The sequence below is a fragment of the Chaetodon auriga genome, chromosome 22 (assembly GCF_051107435.1).
Source record: "Chaetodon auriga isolate fChaAug3 chromosome 22, fChaAug3.hap1, whole genome shotgun sequence".
In the NCBI taxonomy this organism is placed as follows: domain Eukaryota; kingdom Metazoa; phylum Chordata; class Actinopteri; order Chaetodontiformes; family Chaetodontidae; genus Chaetodon; species Chaetodon auriga.
The window spans coordinates 5189030-5209297 of record NC_135095.1 but is presented as its reverse complement, the minus strand read 5'-3'; the positions used below and the strand labels follow the sequence as shown (position 1 = coordinate 5209297).

The following is a 20268-nucleotide window of genomic DNA, read 5'->3' as shown; positions in this document are numbered from 1 at the left end:
CTCTTCCGAGTAGTAAAAGTAGCAGTGGTAGTAATTCTAACAGGAACAGTAGCAGTATTCTTCTGACCTTACACAGCAGCGATCTGTGCTTTACTAACAAGCATCCTGTCTGCACCCCATCTGTCATCATCATCTTCGTACTCTAATTAAAACTTTATTCCACATGTCACTGAATGATTGCAGAGAAACTGAGCTGGAGTGACGCACATGTATAATTTTCTCCGTCTCCTATCACCAGCTCGGCTAGCAGACTTGCAGATCATTTGTAATTGCCAAATTTGTCTCTTCAAACAGCTGTGCTCCTTTTCAGGGCCCCAATTGACTTGTGGGTATTTGAGTTCTTTTTTTTTTGAGGAGGAAAAAAACCAAAAATAAAAAAAAAAAGGCACGGGCTCATTAATCGTTAAGCTTCTCATTAACTCTGTGTGCAGAGGAATAAAAGGATCTTCATTAGAACGCCATTATTTAGCTCTTGTGGAAGGCTGACAGACACCGAGAGCCCCCTAAAGGGGGAGCGTACGGATCGAACAGCGGTCATTTCCACACACACGCTGTTTAATTACAACAGAATTACAGCTCTGAAAACTCCTGCAATACGTTTCTGTAATCTGCAAACCCATTTTCAGCTATCAGACACAATAAATTACCTTCAACAGTAATATATTCGCTCTTCTCTTTCATTGTCCTTCCTCTCCCTCACACTCACACACACACACTCACACACACACACACACGCACGACATGACAGTGAGCCAGCACTGCAGCTGTGACAACTCATACAAATGTACAGTACATACACACACAGCGTGCTCACAGATAGTAATTGGTTTCCATGCCAACATGTCAAGTCTCATCTGTATGTCTTTGCCTTGTCGTCGGGTGTGTGTGTGCTTGCGTGTGTGTGAGAGCGAGAGAAAGGCTCCACCCTTAATTTGCATGACAAATCTGACCAAACATCAAGAGTTTCAATTAATTCAGGAAGGAAAAATGATGAGAGAGGTGACAATCAATGCTAACAAAGTGGCACAACCACACACTGTGATCGGCATCACACTGATGGATAACAAAGAGTTTTATGCAAACAGCCGACAGATCCTACAGGGCTTTGATGTGACGTTTCAGTCTGACTGATCCCAAACACACCCTGCATTTGAAATGATTCTTTAACATAAGAATCTGAAACAACTTCCAGAAGCTAATTACACTTTCTTTTCAGCAAGTCAATTCAGGCGCACCATCTATAATTCATGGCAGACAAGGATGAAACCCGAAGGCAGGCTGAAAATGAGAGAATAATGAGTCATTTTTTAAAAGGCTCACTAAGGAGGAAGGGAGGGAAATGTGGGCGAGCTGGAGATGAGCGGACGTGTACGGGAGCTGTCCGCGGAAGATAATGGCGTTATTGATTTTCTTAAGTTTGCTCAGAAAATCGATAACCATAAGAGTTGTTATGCTTTAAACATACATGCCATTCATAAGCTATGCTGCATCATCTTATTAAATGGAGTGTTAGCAGTCATGAATATGAAAAAAAAAACTAAACGTTTTAACATGAAACAAACTGTCTTAAGTGGTCCGTCTCTGTGGAGGTGTGAAGAGCTGCTGTGAGAGTCTACATGCAAAAGTTAAGAGATATTCACCTGACAACTGTAAAATGAATGTAGTGCAGAGTAGACACCTTGCAACCCAGTTATCCACTGGTGCAGTGCAAAATTGATTTGCTCTTTGACAGATTTAAAATGAGCAGCATTTATCTTCTTGGCCAAAATCGGACCGACTCAAACTGCAGGCTTTGTTTTAAGATAGCTGTGTATAATAGGTTCAAATAATGCTGAATTTTAGGCTGAGGAAATAAAAACATCCCATTTCTCAGAGAAAAAGTCTTTTGTGTGGCCACGTGGCTGGAAAGAGAAGAGAAAAGAGGAAGGGAAAAGAGTAAAAACCATGAAAAAGAAAAGAATGGGAAAGGAAGACAGGTAATGGGCCTCCATGTGATTGAACATCAAAAGTAGTCCCTCCTTAATCTGTCATTTCGAAATTTCATTTTCCTTCATTTCGAAGCCATCATTGGAAAAGCGCCCCAGAGATGGATGTTTGAAGCACGGAGTAGCTTGTCATACAAAAAATAAATGGCATCCTCCCTGTCAATCTGAGCTTTGCCATCATGTGTCTACAGCTTTACTGCAGTCCTTTAATAAGAAAAGAGGCTGCTGTTGAGCCCATTGAGTGGAGCTCTGATATCAAACAGTAGGCGAACAGAGTGTCTGAGGGAGTGTCTTTCTGTGCACACGAGGCTTTTGCAAACAAAGCCTGTGGAAATCGATGGCTTTGAAACATGTTTCCCTTCAATCATTTCCTCTCATCTGCGCTTAACACTTAACTCTGTCTTTGCTGAAACCGTGGCTTTGATTTGAGTTGCATCATCTGACAGCAGCTGACTGATCCTGACTCATTCTGAGAAGACAACAAGAAATTTGAGGAATACATCTGAGTGCCGAGGCTGAATGTACGCTTGGTGCTGGGCGGGGTCGTTCAGTTTTGGCGGTGACAGGTGCTGCCGGGTCACCTTGACAATGTGATTTAAAGTTAGCCCTCTGCTCAGCTTTACTTGCCTCTGAAGTGAAAGGGGAGTCGCAGTGCACTCTGCAGCTTCCTCTGAGACCAGCCCTCAGTGCATGACAGAAAACAGGGGCAGATGGAGCCAAATTCAATGCTCGCAACAAAATGAATGAGCCCAGAGTGACTTGGCCGCACTCAAAAACACAGGTTTTGCCCGCAAAACATCCAGAAAACCTAATGTAGAATGATATTTATTTGGTGCAAAAATATTGTTTCTAAGAGCCTGAAAGAGATGAAAAAGATTGAGACGAAGAGAGGAAATTTAGGAGAGATCAAAGACACAGATGGTCTTTTACGAGTGCTGATTGCTCCTTATGGCTAATTGCACATCTCAAATATCATTAAAGCGTCTTTTAAAGTGAGAAAAGCATCACTTTTTCCACATCACTATTAATTTCCTCCAAACTGAGACAAATTGGACTTGATAAGATGAAGTGCTGCACATTTACTTGGATAATACAAACTGGAGAACGGTGAAACAGCAGTGAGAGGATGGTTAGGCGTGGAGTCTATCATCATAATACGAGAAAGCAGAGGCAGATGGCTCTGAAGAAGCTCAGTGACTTCCAATTCTTATCTAAACATGAGCATAATCTTGTGCAGTTTCCAGTGACTGCGACATATCGCTCTTTCCTCCAAGGGTGGTCTCGCTAACACAATATTGAAAATCTTCTTTCTGGAGAATTAGTCTGAACTGTGGGTAATATGATTAAAACTATTCTTGGGTAATTCTCACTAAATTAACATAATGAGTCACAGTGAATAGCTCTTGGAGTCATAATTACAAAGTAAAGATGCCCTTTGGCTTTTGCATTCACTTCTGTGAATGTAAGTATTTAAGCAAAATCACACTGATAAACAAACTGTGTTAGTACGCAAACAAAGGACAGATTATCATGAAGATCGATTTTTTTTTTCTGCAATCGACATTTAATGTAGTTATTCATTGTAATTCCCTCTCCATTTACTAGGTCTCATTGTTAGCGGTGGGGTCTGCTGTAAACGTGCACAAGGGATTCACAGGAAACTATGCAGCATGTAATCCAACGTCACTGTTGGTAATTTTATCTCATATTCACTCTCCTGCAGCGCCATCTGATACTGCCAATACAAACCAAATGCTTCCGACTGATGTTAGTTCATATCAAACGGGTGGCTTTTATTGAAGCATTCACAGGAAATGCAACATATTTGACTGAGGTGTGCGCTGACCATGACTGTTCATTAAAAATGTGTCTGGAAAATAAGACAATGGTCATTTTGGGCAATTTTAAACAGTGGTTCAGTTTGAAATGTTTGGAGTTTACTGTGGCCTGCTGGAAAAAAAAAATGACAATCTGACTTCTCAACAAGTGTTTGCTGCCCTGAAAATTCTGGGGCCTGTAGTAGTAAACCACATCCCATCAGTAACCACAAGTATTGCAAAATCAACCAGGACTGAAAGATTAGGGATTATGATTTTAAGATGGGACAACAAATACTCCAAAAACATCTGTTTGGAACATTCCACAGGTAAACAGGTTCAGTGGTAACAGGTGATAGTATCATGGTTGGGTATGAAAGGGGCATCCTGGAAAGGCTCAGTCGATCACAAGGGGGTTCAACACCACCTTGGTTGTATAAAGGATGTTACTACATGGGCTCGGGAACACTTCATAAACCTGCTGTCTCTAAACCCAATTCATTTGTAAATGATGCTATGGTTTTTATTTATGTTTTACAGTGTTCCAACTTCATTGGATTTCCAAAGTACAGGGAGTGTCTTGAAACTCCAATTTCAAACTGGAGAGGGGTCAGAAAGTATTTGTAAAAGCCTCTACACATGGTGAGGTAATGGTTGAATCATTTATATTGATCAGCATCCCCAAAAACCCTGCAGATAAAGCAGCGAAAACCTCTATTATTGCACCTTCAGTGCTCCAAGAGGAGCTGCTCAGTGAACAGTAATAGACCATGTTTTGTCTGTATGAATGGGGAGCTGGGGATTGGACTACTGAGGAACAGCATCCGTGCTCTGTGGGTTTTCCTGGGATAAAGGGTTGATAAAACAAAAAGAAAACAAAAATACTGCGGCTGCATCTCCTGAGAGCCCACCTGACGGGCTGAATATTTCATCAGGCTGGATCGGCTCCGACCGGTCTGACAGAACAGAACTGTGGCTAACCAGGCTCCTCCCCTCAGACCTGCACACTCTTTCACATGCACGTCACCGCTTCTCCTGCTGGGGGGGCGGGGGGAGGAGGAGGAGGCCCGAATCCTTAAAAATGGCACAGCCGAACTCAATAACCCTACAGCAAGGGCGGGTGAGCCGGACTTTTGTGTCATAACTTCTTAAATTAACAATGAGCAACAATGTACAGAGCAGAATGCTCGAGAGGAGACTGCTGCGGAGGATATTGGCTTCTCTCCCATGTTTCATAAGCGAGGAAATGGGCAGATGGCGCGAGGCAAGTCATAGTCTCCCCCTCAAAATCCATCAGAAAACACACTGTATTTCCCTTGTGATGGATCTGTTCAGTGGACAAACACAACTGCGATGCCTCAGACTGAAATGCCCTACATAGTGCAACTGTTCATCAGTTAGCGTGTAGCAGGGGCAGCGTGGAATTGTATGATAAATAGTGCGATACAAAGGTATGACCTGTTTTTCAAAACCCTGGACCTGTTGGAGAAATCACTCCTCTTCTTTGTGGGATGCTGCCAAAGTGCCTTTAGCAAGGCATCCAAAAGGCAAGCAAAGCAAAAATAGAGCTGCTCCCTGGCCATAGGCAGCTACCATGTGGGAAGATACCCCTTCACTGCAGAAAAGAGCGAATTAAATGATCTATCCTTCCAAATGTGTTTTTTTTCATTGTGGAAATCCTTGATTTTTGCCTGCTGTGTTGCAGCATTTAGCTGCTCTCATGCTATGAATGCAATGCTGTGGCTTCAACCAACCATGCAAACGTTATCTCATGCAGTATTCAATACACTGGCTCTTGTTCCTTTCAGAGGAGAAAATGCCATTAGCAGCACGAACAAAGGATAACAGCGGTGATTACACTATATCATGGGGATAAACGAGCTTTTGATGAGTGGATTGATTAATATTTGGGGTAATTGAGTTGAAGTCAGTGAAGGTGGGATGAGAAAGGCAATGCAACACTTACTCAGAGGACCTCTTACATAACAAAACAGAGGAAAAAAAGCCTCATACTGAACGGCATTGGAATAGACTGGGACCGGTTTGGATTCATGAATGGGCTGTGTCTCACACTTAAACAAGAATATCTAGCATTATTCTGAATATCTTAACTCTAACTTTAGGAACCATTCACAAAACAGTTGGCTGCCTTATGAAGCCCATTAAAATCCACTGGTTAAATGCAAACTGTATTGGCAACAAGATCAAAATTCAGGAAAGACATAGCTCTCATCTGACAGCAAATTAAAGTAAAAAAAAACTCCTTGTGACTGAATTCCTCATCCTTTGATCCTCTACAGTTCAGTACTGATGTACAAATAAACAACTCTTTGTAGAATGAAGAGAGAGGCTTAGCTGCTGCCTGATTGACAGTCGATGGGAGGTTGAATGGTGGACAGAAATGTTAAAAGAACCTCTGAACTAAAGCCCACACCGGTCTAATGAAAGTCAACTCTAATACCTTCAATTTCACGGTATTATTTCTTTCCTAAAAGACGCTTTTATTTCTTTAGAAGTATTTCTTGACCTGTTCACTGGGCAGCATAGTACCTCCGTTCATTTTCTATGGCCCTTAATCAATCGTTGAGTCTACAATGACTTTACCACACACACAAATAACACCACAGATGGTCAGACAATGTCCAAAACTAAAGTAAAAGCTTGTAAGTTGGTCTAAAATACAAAAAGGCATCCAACAAATCACATAAAGGCCGAAAGTCCAAACTTTCATGATATGTCACTGTTCTATTTGTGTCTTCTGGATGCTTGCTTTAGGTGCCCAATAAATCACTAACTCATACTGACACACAGCGAGCTTAAGTGCTCAGAGAAGAAAACAGAAAAGGCACAACAAAGACGTCCTTTTCCAGACACCATGACGACTATCTGTCGCACACGAAACTTTGAAATGCACTGTTTTCTCTCTCCCACACTGTATATACACACACATATAGAGCAGGGCTCTGCAATGTAAATGGAAAGCACTCATCCTTATTTGTCTGTACCGTAATCCGAGTTAATGCCACTGAGCTTTTGCAATTACACATGAGAAAACACCAAGACATCCTCGCAAATGACTTTCCTCTTCTTCTCCTGCTTTTTTGTAGGCTGCCAGGGCTGGCACTGGGCTCGCTCTCTCCTTGACTCTGATGGAGAGCACAAAGAGACGACCTATCAGAACAAACTCGACAGTCTGACTCAACTCCAACACACGGCGCAAAGCAGCATCAATCAGCTGTTTACGGGTTCCACGCAGAAGTTGTGTGTGGAGAATAGTTTGTAGCGTAGCTGTCAACTCACCTCTTGTGGGATGGACGCTGCCTGTCGGGCTGTCACAGAAGTGTTTTGCTTTGGTCTGTTTCCCTACCACGCCTGCTACCACAGGAGGAAAAACCCCACCTGGCAGAGAAGCTAGTGCAGAAGCTGTGAGAGACGACTGGGAGTCCAGAGAGGAAATGGGACGAGAGACAAAGGAAGGGAAGACTACCTCACTCTTCCACTTTCACCCCCTGCTGCTGCTGCTGCCGCTGCTGCTGGCTCCCCCTCCTCTCTGTTTGCCTCCCCTCCCCTCCTTGCCAGGATGGGCCTGTCAGCCCTTGGAGAGGCAATCAGACATGCCGTCAGCAGCGGGCTACCAGGGGTTAATTAAAGGAGGATGACAATGCAGAATCGAGCCAAATCAAGGAGGAAGCTGGACGAGAGCCGACTGTGCCTTGTCTTTGCCGAACGCCTCTGACTGGAAGTGATCTCATGCATAATACGTGAGATGCTCAGAGAAGCCTGTCCATACACGCCTCGTGTTGGGACATTATTCATGACTCTCGAGCACTGCAGCAAGAAGTAAAAGGTTGGAGCTGTTGGAGTTGTTTTAATTATCTTTATTTCTCCAGGGAGACTGACTGGCTGTCCAGTATCACACCTTTGTTTCCTGAGGACAGTCAATGCCACACGGATATCCAGAAATCTCTTCAAAGAACAATAAACGCTGCTTCATCCTCTCCTTTCAATTATCTGTTTACTGCTCACGCGCTAACCACCCGATTCTTTTTATTCCAATCAAACTTTTGGCTCTGGAGTGACTGCGACTCAGGAGGTAGAGCGGGACATCCATTAAAACCAAGGTTGAAACCCAGCTTCTCCTGTCTGTGTTTCCAAGTGTCCTTGAGAAAGACAGTGAAGCCTGAGTTGCCTCACAGCGTGCCAGTGTGAATGAGAGGCCAACTGTAAAGCGCTTTACCCGTTAAGGTAAAAAAAAAACAAAACACCAAATGAATTAAATCTTTTTACCATTTGACACTGAACAATTTTCTCAGTGTAAACCCAAAATAAAGTAGATACAGGCTGAATCACTACTTTGGCATGAGACAGGGTGATAGAGAAGAGCAAAGCAGGCGTTTGCTGAAATAAAAAGAACTATTTCAAGGTGTTGTGTCACAGGAGGAGAAAACTCTTTTTTTGTGTGCTGAAGGAAAAAAGTAATCGGACTCGTCACTGACTGTGGAATCCAATTCAGCTCGGCACAACTCAATTAAAGAAAGGAACGGAGTGACCTTGGAGGGACGGGCTGCAAATGTGTCTGTTGCCAAGCACTGAGAGACGGCCGGATGTCAGCGCCGCCTGGCTGCGCTGCTAAAGACGTCCAGGCTCCCTACTGCAATGCAGTCGAAGACGACAACAAAGTCTTTAGCTGTTCGGCAGCGAGGGCTTTCCAGCAAGCTAATACAACCCGCCGGGGGTTTGTTGAAGTCTATGGCAAACTGCTGGTAAATGTGCAAACAAACAGCCCACATAAGTGCTCACAACCCACTGCCAGACCATCCGCCAACCTCCTTCTCCTCCTGTGGCCTGAAAGGAGACATCAGGACAAACAAATACACTGTACTGTACACAGCACGTCTGTATTTTCTTCAAAAAAATGAGGAACAGACAACACTTCTTCTCCACTTAATGTCGATCAAATCAAATTGTTAAAATACATGAGTTGGAGATAAGGCAATTGGAATTTTGAACAGCAATTAGAACAGCAAAAATGTACTGTTCCAGCTTCTCAAATGTGAATATCAAGGCTGTTTTCCTACTTTTCTCTTGTAAATTGAGCATCTCTGGCTGGACAAGACAAGCAATTTGAACACGTCATCTTGGATTGTTGGAAAATGAGGGAAAAAATGTGGGAAAACTGTCCAAACCTAACCGAGCAAAATCCACTGTTCTGGCACAGGACATCCTTTATCTTTCTAGGATCACGACATCACCACTTGATTGACAGCAGCAGCACAGTGGCAGCTCTCCCAAGCCCCTCAGCTGAAGTTTGAATCCCACCAGTGAGTCCAGAATCAATGAGCTCCCGTCATCCGTTTCTGTATATTTGTCCTGACACTTGACACCTAACACCTAAACAAAGGCTTTTACCTCTTTTATTGAATCTTTCAGGCATTAAAAATGACAATTTATTTGTTCAACAACTGGAACACAAATGAGGTTCTGAGGTTAGAAACAGATTTATGTGTGGAAATGGATTCTATTGACATCTTCCTGGGGCCATTACAGGTCTTTGTTTCCTGATCAACAAAGAGAAACACAAACAGTAATACTGTGCATGTTCTGTGCAGAATCATAAATGTTCAACTGCCTTAATTACACCATAACACTCGTCATTTAACAAGATTACGTTCTCATAATCCACAACAGAGTCAGCCTCCATGGCAGTAAAGTGAATTAGCAATGATAGGAGCTTTGTCGATTCTTATCTTCACAAACTCATTAGGCCTGTCAGATGATGAATGGAGTCGTAATCTCGGAAATATTCAACCCAATGAATTGATGTAGTCCCCCAAAGTCTATTTATCCTAAAATCTATCCTGCATCAGCACTGTATGCAGACACTGTTGAACGCATCCTGCTTCGATCTATCAGCAGAACTGGAGACAAATCTTTCATGAACACTCTTATCTGCAGTCACATTAGTACCCTAATACAAAACTGTAGTGTCCCCACACCAAAGACCAGCTCAAGGCACCTCTGCCGGGTGGAAATATTCCAAAAATATTCCATTAATAATTTCAAATGCTCCATTTGTTTTCCAAAGTTATGAACAGAATGAGAACAAGCTGCACTAACTAACATTAAAGGGATACAACAAGAGCGAAATATGCTTTCTTTTTTATCACAATGCAAAAAAAAAAAAAAACTATTCAGCCTTTTAAATGAATTCCCAATCCAAGCAAACTCTCAGGGGCACACGCTCTGCATCAACACTCAAATAAGCTGCAGCTTTCCCTCTGTAAACACTCGGCCTTTTAACTAGACAAACTTATTCGATTAAAAGTTTGGAATCGCTAGAATACCAAGATAGATTGGAACCAGGGCGGTTAATGGAGGGAATCGTTCTCAGTCGTTTCCAATTCAGCACTACATCACAGCACTGTGAAGATCTGTTCTGTTCTTGTTTGCCTCTGACATGACATCACATTACTTCTACGCAGTGTATCTTTGTGGTCCAACAGCTCGATGCATTAAGGGAGCACACAATAATCCTTACACTAAAGACACATAATGTCTTTAAATCTCATAGCAGCCTTACAGAGTCACCTTACTGTGAGTCACCATATACAACCCTTAAATCTTAAAGCAAGAATAAACATGACCGCCGTATGGCCCGGACATTAATTCACACAAGGTGTCGAACATTCTTCATGTGTGACCTATTCAGCACGTGCATTATGCACGAGGGAGGGATATAAACGTCTTATTCCCCTCTTATGTCACCTTTTGTGTCACTTCAGTATGAGTCATCATTGTGGCATCGCCGTTTCCCATAAATCACACACAGTCAGACCCGACTCCTCTGAATGGCCGGGCCAATTTGCATCAAGAAAAGATACATGCATGTGAGGGGTTTTTTTTTTTGCTTTTAAAGAAGCTGTAAATAGAGACAAGAAACATGGAGACAGAGAGGGAACAATATGCAATAAAGGCTCCTGACTGTACCCTGAACTTCTCTCTCTCTCTCTCTCAGTGCTGTCCATGGTTCTGAAAGAGAGGGCACGTCGGAAATATTATTATTGAAAGATAATCTGAACAAGTTTGCTCGAATATTGGTAGGGAGAATTCTATCCTCCCAGAATACTGGTAGGGACATGTCCTTACCATCCATATGCAAACCGTCCCTGCAGGACAGTCTTCAATTTTTCTCTCACTAAATTTCATGCTAACCATGTCTGTTGCCATGCACGTCAGGCCTCTGCGTCATCTGTTGTAATTCAGATTTATTTTTATTGGATCAAGAGAACGTTAATGTTTAAACTCCACTGCGTAACATGACATTTTTATGCTTTGCTTCCATCTGTTATTAATGGTAAAGCGAGTTGTACTGATTCTTTTATGTTATTTCAAGATATTCGGGGGAGGGTGTTGCAGTTGTATTTTAAGCCAAAGGGTGGGCCAAAGAGGATATTTATGACACTGGGGAGGACTGCTTTTTTTAAAATCAAAACATGAGCTTCAGCCACCCTCCCCAGCCTGGCAACTTGTGTGCAGTCCCTTAACTGCTGGTATTGAGGCTGAAATGACCCCCGGGAAGTGATGTAGAACTTGACCATATGGGACCTGTCATGAATCAGAGAGAAAGAAAGGCAGGTCTGACCTCACCCAGCATCACCCCTTGAGCCTCGTCACCCTTGGGTCCAACCTGATCAGTGCAGGTGGATAGATCATCTACTGGGACATCTCCAGTGTGCCTGCTGCCATCTGTATGTGCATGTGTGTGTCTGTCACTAAGTTTCTGCAGTGCGGTTCATTAGTCTCTTCTACAATGTTTCAACACATCAGTATTCTAATATACATGTGGATATTTATATGTTAGTATGGTGAATTTCAGTGTCAATAATTCAGCGGTTTGGGAAAGATGCTTTACTGTCTTGCAGAGATTTAGATGAGAAGATGGATACATGGACTGGAAACAGGGGCACACAGGTAGCCCGGCTCTGTGAGCAGACCAGAAAACTCTCCTAACAGCACCTCTGAAATGCACTAATGCATATGCACTAAATTGAAATGAGAAGAATTTCCACTGGACTCCATTGGAACTGGTACAGAAGCTCATTTCATTTCTGGATTACACCATAAGATATAATGAAGAGGCTTCTAGAGGCTAAGGATTTCTTAAATATGGTACAATTTACATGCAGCTGTTGTGATAATACCACAAAATGACCGTGGCTATAATCCTCCACTGACGCACTGAGGGCGACTGTCTTTCACCTCTCAGCCTCAGCAGATGAAGAACCTGCCCCTGACAGACAGAGCTGTGGTTCACAGTCAGAGGGGCATATGGCCCAAAGATCTTCATGCTGAGAGAGAGCTGAAAGGTGCCCGAACAGAATATAATAACAAAGCTCAAAACAGAAAGTTAATACAAAAAAAAAAAAAAAAAAAATCAGGCCAGAGTCACTAAGCTTGATGCACACGAACGTACAGTATGGAAGTTGAAATGTTGGTGAGTTTGTTAAAAAAAAAAGGCCTTTAGGGTAATAATCTGGAGCAATTTCAGTGTGCACAGACAAACCATAACAGGATATTTTTACAAAGCTGAATCGAAGGCTGTGTAAATATATCAGCCCATCCGCACCAATACATAAACAAAAAAACGGCAGCCCAGAGCCTGCCCATACGCAACCAGTGAAACAACACCTGTGGACATCTGAAAATCAAATTTTGTTCATTCGAGTGTAGACACCTTGAGCCGTGGGACAGGGTGCGTTCAAAACTCGAGCAGGATGTCTTCTTATTTCATCACTGCCCATTCTGTAACTACTTGACTTCACTTGTGAATTCAGCGAGTACAGTAATTAATGAGGCTATAAAGCTTCCCCTGGAGGAAATTAACAGAAATATTCAGATTAGTGATAAATAGAGAATAGCATCCAGAATGGAGGACACGGTTGAATCGGTGCCAGAGGATAAGAATGGAGGAAAACTCAGCTTCCACAAAAATGGAAACTTTTCCACGAGCTTCTTTGAATGAATAGAAATCTAATTAGTGCCTGTTTGTGTGGGCCACGCTTTTTTGAGAGGAAATCTATCTGCATGCAAGCACCTGCACAATTGAGGACACACACGTTTACGAGAACACACACACACACAAGAGCCAGACACAGCTGGGTACTCAAATCGACAATGAAACTTCCCCCCAATTACCATCACAGTTTGCTAAGTTTAGTCTGTGTGCCTGTGTGCCTCTTCATTAAGGTGGAGAGACAGAAAAAGACAAATGTCTGAGAGACAGAAAGACAGACGGATAAATGCCAGAAAACTTCAGAAAGCTAGAAAGCAGAAACGTTGAGGCGCTGCAGTTCCAGGTGCAACGTGAGAGAGGATATTTTCTTCCTAAGTGGTGCCCCTGGCAGAGACGAACTACACAGAAACTTATATAACGACTGACTTTGTCATTGATGGCAAAAACCTTCTCCTCCAAATCTCCTCGCTGCTTACGGCAGCACTGACGAGCCGTGCAGCTCCACCACGACTGTCACTGCTCTGCAGAGTGACAGCCGGGATCCTGCTGCTCGGAAACACACACACACACACACGCAGAAATCCACATACACGTGTGCACACACACTAACAAAATGTAGCCCTGGACAAGCACACAAACAGGCTCTCCTTTTGTCGAGCGTGGACCACAACACAACGCACGTTCACGCACTCAAACTCATCTCCAATCCCCCAAAGCTTCAGATAACAAAAAAACGCAGAGCCAGCTGCCATCGTCCAGCCCTCAGACAAGAGGGTGAGCGAGAGGGAGGGAGAGAGAGCGTTACCCACACACACACACACACACACACAAGACACCAGGATGCTAAAAGCGAGGTCCTGTTACTTATTCATGTCTCTGCTGAGAACGGGAAGCCTGTCGGTGTCAAAACACTCTCCTTCGGCGTCTTTTCTTGACAGTAAAGACACGAGCATGCACTCATCTATGTTGCATGACAGGAGGGTATTTTTAGAGAGGGTCTATTAGCCGAGGCTGAATTCACCATTGTTTTCAAAATGGGCTGATCAGAGGAGGGATCTGAGCTTTCGTTGTTCAGGTGCTCTGGGGCAGATGATCAGTTTCGGGAACTTCTTTTGTATTCTTAGCACAAAGAAGAAACACTGACACTGACACTACGTACTGTACTAAGCTTGTCACACTTACTTTCATCAACACTGGTGGTAAAAAGCATAGGCTCTGTCCCCGCAGTGATGATGAAGGTACTCACATCTATCTTGACTTCTCATCTTTGTCCCCTACCTTCCAAGCAGACCGCCTCCAGACACATAATGCATCACTTCCTGCACATCAGAACATTTTCCCAAGTTACCTGGACGCCCACGCGGCTGATCTGATCAAGAAATGGAGATTAGTGGTATCTAACACCACCTATAGTCACATCAAGTGCACATATCATGTAAGGTTTAGTGCAGCAAACATAAGCCCACACTGTTCTCGCCCCAGATGGTCTCAGTCACCTGCTGGGCACGAGTTCTCGATCTGATGAGTCATTTAGATGCATCTTCTCTGGGGCTCTGTTGGTTTGGGGTAAAGCTGCCATGGGTAGCAGCCAGGGGAGTTGTTACGGACAGAGAAAAGCGTGCAGCATAATGAGCCTCATGGGAGCTTAGTCTATGTACACAGAGCGGCTCCTGCTTTCTGCCTTCCAAGAATTCTCTCTACTGAAGCCACTGTGGTGGGAGAGGAGGGGGGAGGAGGGGTGTGTACTTTTGCTCGTGGGTCTTTATGCTTGACTGAGGTGGTGCATTGCAAAGTGTGTGTATGCCTGCATGTGTGTACTTTCCCAATTATTGCTCAGAAAATCCAAGAGGTGGATAAGAAGAGAAGGAAATAATTACCTTTACTGATAAACACTCCCCAATAATAACAAATAATTTGTTCCAAACTACACCTCATATCCACCCAATAAACAGTTGAAACCCGCTGCTCTGTTCTAACAATTTCACCCTCAATACACAGCTACACTATGTCCAGTTGCCAGAAGCAAAACAGCAAACTAAGACTTTCTGTGAACTTGAAAAACTTCTGTGACCACAACAATTATGAAAAGGATGCTATATACTAGGTATAAACAGTAACAGCCATTGTTTCTGTTTATGCACTCTTGCTGCAGCCGATAGAAAATGCTTCACTCGACATCAATGCCAAAAGTTTGATTGAGGTTTTTAAGAGATTCTTTTGGGATGTTTCTTAGAAGTTCAACAATCATACAGGCAAACATGTGGGAAACATACAGCGGTGAAGGCGTCATCAGTCGTGTTGTTCTTTTTTGACTGAGCACTGTGCCCCTCCACATTACGAAGCTGCGGCTTCAGGTCTGCACTGCACTGACATTTCACGCCGCAGAAGTTGGGAATTCTCTCTGTAAAATGTCCTTGTTTGCTGTTGAATTCTTCCATGGCGCGTAGCCAGGTTTGTGCTTTGTGGCTGAGGTTCACGTCATGCTTCTTCCTTGATTAAAAATGCCTGACTCAGGAAGGAAATTTACATTTAAATGAGGCATTTGATCATGAGTGCAAAAAAAATATTAACTGCAACTTTTATCAGAAAATTACAAATACCGCCAACCGAAGATACACTACACCAGCCTATTCAAGGGGGGGGGGGGGGGGGGGGGGGCTTTTGTCCTACTTAGTGCACTATCCCTTGTATTCCTTCTCTTGGATAAAGAAGCCAAAATAAAGCAGAAATTGAGCAGACACGCAAGAAAGAATATGACTATGATGCAACTTGCCAGTTCCAGAAGCAGCAGAAAGATGTGCTGAAAATGGCCACTACCTGTTCTGGTTAGTTTACAGTGACATGAAAGACATGGTTGACATCAGGGCAGGAGAAACTACACATTCTAGTTTTGACTTACTGACAATCTAAGAATAAAAAAAAAAAGAATGCTTGGCTGGTGTTTGTCTTTTCTTGAACGTCAGCATGTGCATTTGAGGAGATGAAAAGTTCTTCAAAGTCAGCGAACAGATTGTTTGAACTTGGGCAATATCCGCTATTCATTTCACTTAAAGCCAGGAGGGTTATGTGGAAAAGAAGACGAAGGCTTTGGGATGAAGAAGGAGCCAATCATGGAAGGCAGATCCTGTCCTACGGAGGGGGCTAAAGCCAGGCAGAGGTGTGAAGCCCGATGAGCAATCGCTTCGGAAATGAATTTCCCCCCTGAGCTTTGTTGTATGTCAGCGGGAAGTGACAGCTCGGCTTCTGACAATCACACATGTCAGAGGGAGGCAGGGGGAAGCATTAAAGTTACATGCACTTTTGTGTGTGTGTGTGTGTACATTCACATAGTTTTGAAAAGGGAAATGGAGGAAGGAAGGAAGGAAGGAGGGAATATAAGGTTCCAGAGTTCAGATTCTGATCCAATCGGGAGTAGTTTCTTGCCTGCAGGCATCTTAAGGGGAAGCAGCCATCAATATTTCCTCATCACCCCAGAGGCCCAAAGCGCTAACACAGACTTTATCTGAGAAAAGCTGCAATTTTCTGGATTTATGTCAAGGCAAGGTGAGAGACACTTTCGGCAAAATATTCAAATACGGAGATAAAACACATGCAGGGTGAAGCTAAGGCTCGGCAAATGGAAGAGGCAGTTCACAGGGTTCATATTTATTCTTATCCTATCCATGCCTTTGCCTCAGTGTCAAAATCTGACAGGCAGATCCGTGTGAGACTGACAGGGGCAGGTTAATCACCTGCTCTGAACCTCCGGTCAGGTCTAGCGTGATTTGACGCTCGGCCGATCACAGATATGATCGGACGCGCGCCCTGGCTGACTGGCTCGACTGACTGTTGTGACGCACGAGCTTTGAGAAGGAGCACGTAACCCAGACAAATCAGGATCGCTTGGGCTATGAAACAATTGGATTATACCTCTTAGACGGGGAGCGAAAACAAAGACGGTAAGCAAAACATCACCAGCACGTCTGCAAGTTATATTTTACCCTGTTTAAATTTGCACATTCAACCCACTTGCTTTTTTCTTGCACAGAGACCTTAAGCTGAAGTCCCACCACATGACAATCTTAAAATCTAACAACATAATGCGCCTTGATATTATTTCGAATTATAATTTGTCGAGTGCTGCTGGGTTGGCTTAGAGTGTCTTTAACAGCACTTCACTGATCTAAAGCACGATAACAAAAGCCAACTAATTCTAGAGAGCCGTATCTGATTGCTTTTCAAGCCTCCCACTCCTCTAAACACTCTCACTCATTAAAGTCTTGGCAGAAGTTGAAGTTGCGACACTGGGAAATGTCACTGCATCAGTTGATTCCCAGCAGCCTCTCTGAGGGCCTGTCATCACAATCTTAGCTTGACAGCTTTAAATCGATAGCACGCCTCTCCTTTCCACCTCAGTTAGTCTTGGATGTCCCTGCAGTGGGGGGGCTGCCCTCTGAAGGACATCAACTTATTTGCTACTTTTTACTTGAGGCTTTTTATTTCTTTTTTTTTACGAGCAAATCAAACATGTTGGTGTGTTGCAGATACTGTGTGTTCGCTCCATATCATCTCTTACAGGCTGAAAGCTACTTACAAATGCCACCTTTTCAGGACTGAATCATCTCCCCTCATAACCTTGTATCTTCAACTGGAAAAAAAAATACAACTCTGAATTCCTTTCTTATCTCTTATTTCTTCTTCTTACACCATGTGAATAAAGTCAAGCACTCTGGTGCTGACCCCAGTTCACCTTATGATTAGTTCTGTGCCAACATCAGTTGCATAAAGTCACTTTTACAGAGATAAGTGGATATTCACAAAATCCTCTACGCAAGTGTGGGGACAAAGTTTTCAGAGGGTGACAATATAACAGTGTGCATGTCCTTACTACTAAAAAACAGGATGTACAGGCGTTGATATATTTTTTTCCTAATTAGCATACAAAGTGTACCAGTTTGTTTAGAAGAATCACTAATGCTACTTGCCCTTGCTTGCATGCTACGAGCAGCTGTATCAACTCAATTCAACTAACCTGGAGAGGATCTGCCTGCGGTAGACTCAAAGTTGACACAACCTTTCTGCCATTTTCACCACAGCGCACCACTTTACTCACGCACACGCATCACCGGAGTGTCTGGTGGATTTGCCCTTGCAAGCATCCACCTGGCGTTCGCTAAATGCCCAATTTGGATATTTAACAATGTGCTTTCATGCATCCAGTATGCCCTTGCATGAATATCAAAACTGCAGAAGCTCAATGAGACGTGAGTATATTCCACACCCATATCAAACACATGTCAGTGAAGCAAGCAGCACTGTGTGATTGACAGACTCCATCCTTACCTGTCTATGTCGCCCTGCACTTCTTTGCTCCCTCTCTGGGATGTTTCTCGAGAAGAAGCCACGTCTGAGGCTCTGCCTGCATTCCGTGCATACAGATGGAGGCCGCCGTCTGTAAGGTATCTGTGAGAGGAGAATCAATTAGAGGTGGTAGTTCAGTTTGGCATGCAGTATGCAGCGTTGAATCCATCCCAGGCTGAAGTGTGTGGTCTCATGTTGTGAAACATATGAGTATGAAGTATGGAGACAAAATCATATGCATGCGTTACTTCTGAATTATTATAATTGTAACTTCAAGACTTCTCACCACTCCTGGCACTAAAGTTATGAACACTGCTTTCATCATTATGCTCAAACCATGTACATAGCTGTGACTGTTCTGCAAGAGACTGCATGGGCAAGTAGGATGCCACAGGTTAAGGAGTATAAGGAGATGATTGCGGCTGGAACGGACTGGCTGCATAAGAGGAAGCTATTATTCCTGGAAACTGGATGTGACACTGTTCTTGTGTGGTCTCTGTAGTAACATTTGCAGCTGATGCAGTGACTGGATGATGTAAAACATACAGCGTATGTAATGAGCTCTGTCTCAATAGTTGAGTAATACGCAACATTATAAGCAAACCACACTGAACTGACAATTATGTTCAAGCTGCTAATTGAATTAGGTGTCTGGATGTTGGTTGGGTGGCCAAGATTGCTGTAAGGGAAGCAGGATGGAACATGCCAAAACCCAAACCGGGGATGGCAGCAGCGAGTGATGGAGGTAATGTCAAGGGACAGCTACCAAACAATAAAATGCCTGGGTCACAATGACCTGAGGGCGATTAAGGGACAGGTGGTGTACAAAAGAGTGACAATGACACCATTGTGCTCTCTAAAACTGGAAACAGGTTTTGACATGTAAGTGGTCTTTTAGTAATACACAGAGCCTTCACCCACCACCCCGATCCTGATAAACAACCCCATCTGACAGGAGATCAAGTTTGTTGTTACTCGGTTTGCTGAAGGTCCTCAATCTCATTTGTGTTTTGTGAGTCTATGTTACTGTTTTGTTCTCATGGTGAGGTGGGTGGTGCCTCACAATACGTAATTTAATTGTAACAAACAGCCTTAAAATTTTTTCACAATTTTTGTGAACTCTCCAAAAAAGGTACATGTTTAAACAGGTTTGCAGATCTGTGTATGTGGCAGGGAGTAAGTGGTGAGATTTAAAGCCACTGCCAGAAAGCTATCAGACACGGCTGATAGGACATGGAGATCATTAGTGTTGAGCTAATTAAGCTCAGAATTCAGCTAATCACCTGTCCCTCCCGACATGTTGTTACATTTGCTGTTCTGACACGTCTTTAATCCTATGGATGCTTTCCTCCATCACTCCTCCCTCAACTTCCCCTCATAGGGTTCGCTTTGCCTCCAAAAACCCTTTTCGGGAAATCTTAAGTGCATCGAGGCCAAGTGGGAGTGTGTGCTCAAGTGTGTGTGTGTGTGTGTGTGTGTGTGTGTGTGTGTGTGTGTAGACGGTGTTTTGAACACGCCCTTGCTCAAGGCATTTACTGCTATTGAATGATTGAAGGTCAGACGCCCACACACACGTTGTCGTGACAGTATGTGGGAGACACTGTCTTATCTTTTTTCATTCAGGTCATCTGTCAGTGTATTGAGGTACCTTCAAGGTTAACGAAAATGTATCATTTGATCCTTCAAGACACGACAAACCTATGATAGCCTTGGTGGCATCAGCAAGCTATTTGTATTAATGAACACAGAAAAATGGGTAATGCCTTGGTGGCTGTGAATACACAGGGAGTTTTTGGACTAAACCCAGTGTGCATTGTGACACTGAAAGGAAATATGTCACTTGTATTCAAGATCCTTCAAAAAACAAATGACCTTTACAGTATTATTTGAAGTAATATAAATGATGTAGCAGGCCAATTATATTAAAGCTGATGTCTTCTGCTTCAGACAGTAAAGTTCACTAGTCTCGCAAAATGTCATGAACACAGCAGGTTTGAAAATGTGTGAGTAATGCATTCATCGTGTAAAAATAACTTACGTCTACAATCGACAATGAGATTTACAGCTTGCTATGATGATGCTAAATGTTTGTTTAGATTTACATTCTCTTCGA

At 43.3% G+C, this 20268-nt stretch overlaps 1 protein-coding gene across 18 annotated transcripts in view; it reads right to left on the bottom strand.

Annotated features, from left to right (window-relative positions):
* Positions 1-20268, bottom strand: part of nav3 (neuron navigator 3) — a 387811-nt gene that overhangs the window by 36962 nt on the left and 330581 nt on the right. For all 18 annotated transcript variants that reach the window (XM_076721935.1, XM_076721938.1, XM_076721926.1 and 15 more), the window contains one exon: positions 18138-18257. In XM_076721935.1, the coding sequence (XP_076578050.1) occupies positions 18138-18257 (120 nt within the window). The remainder of the gene's footprint in view (positions 1-18137; positions 18258-20268) is intronic.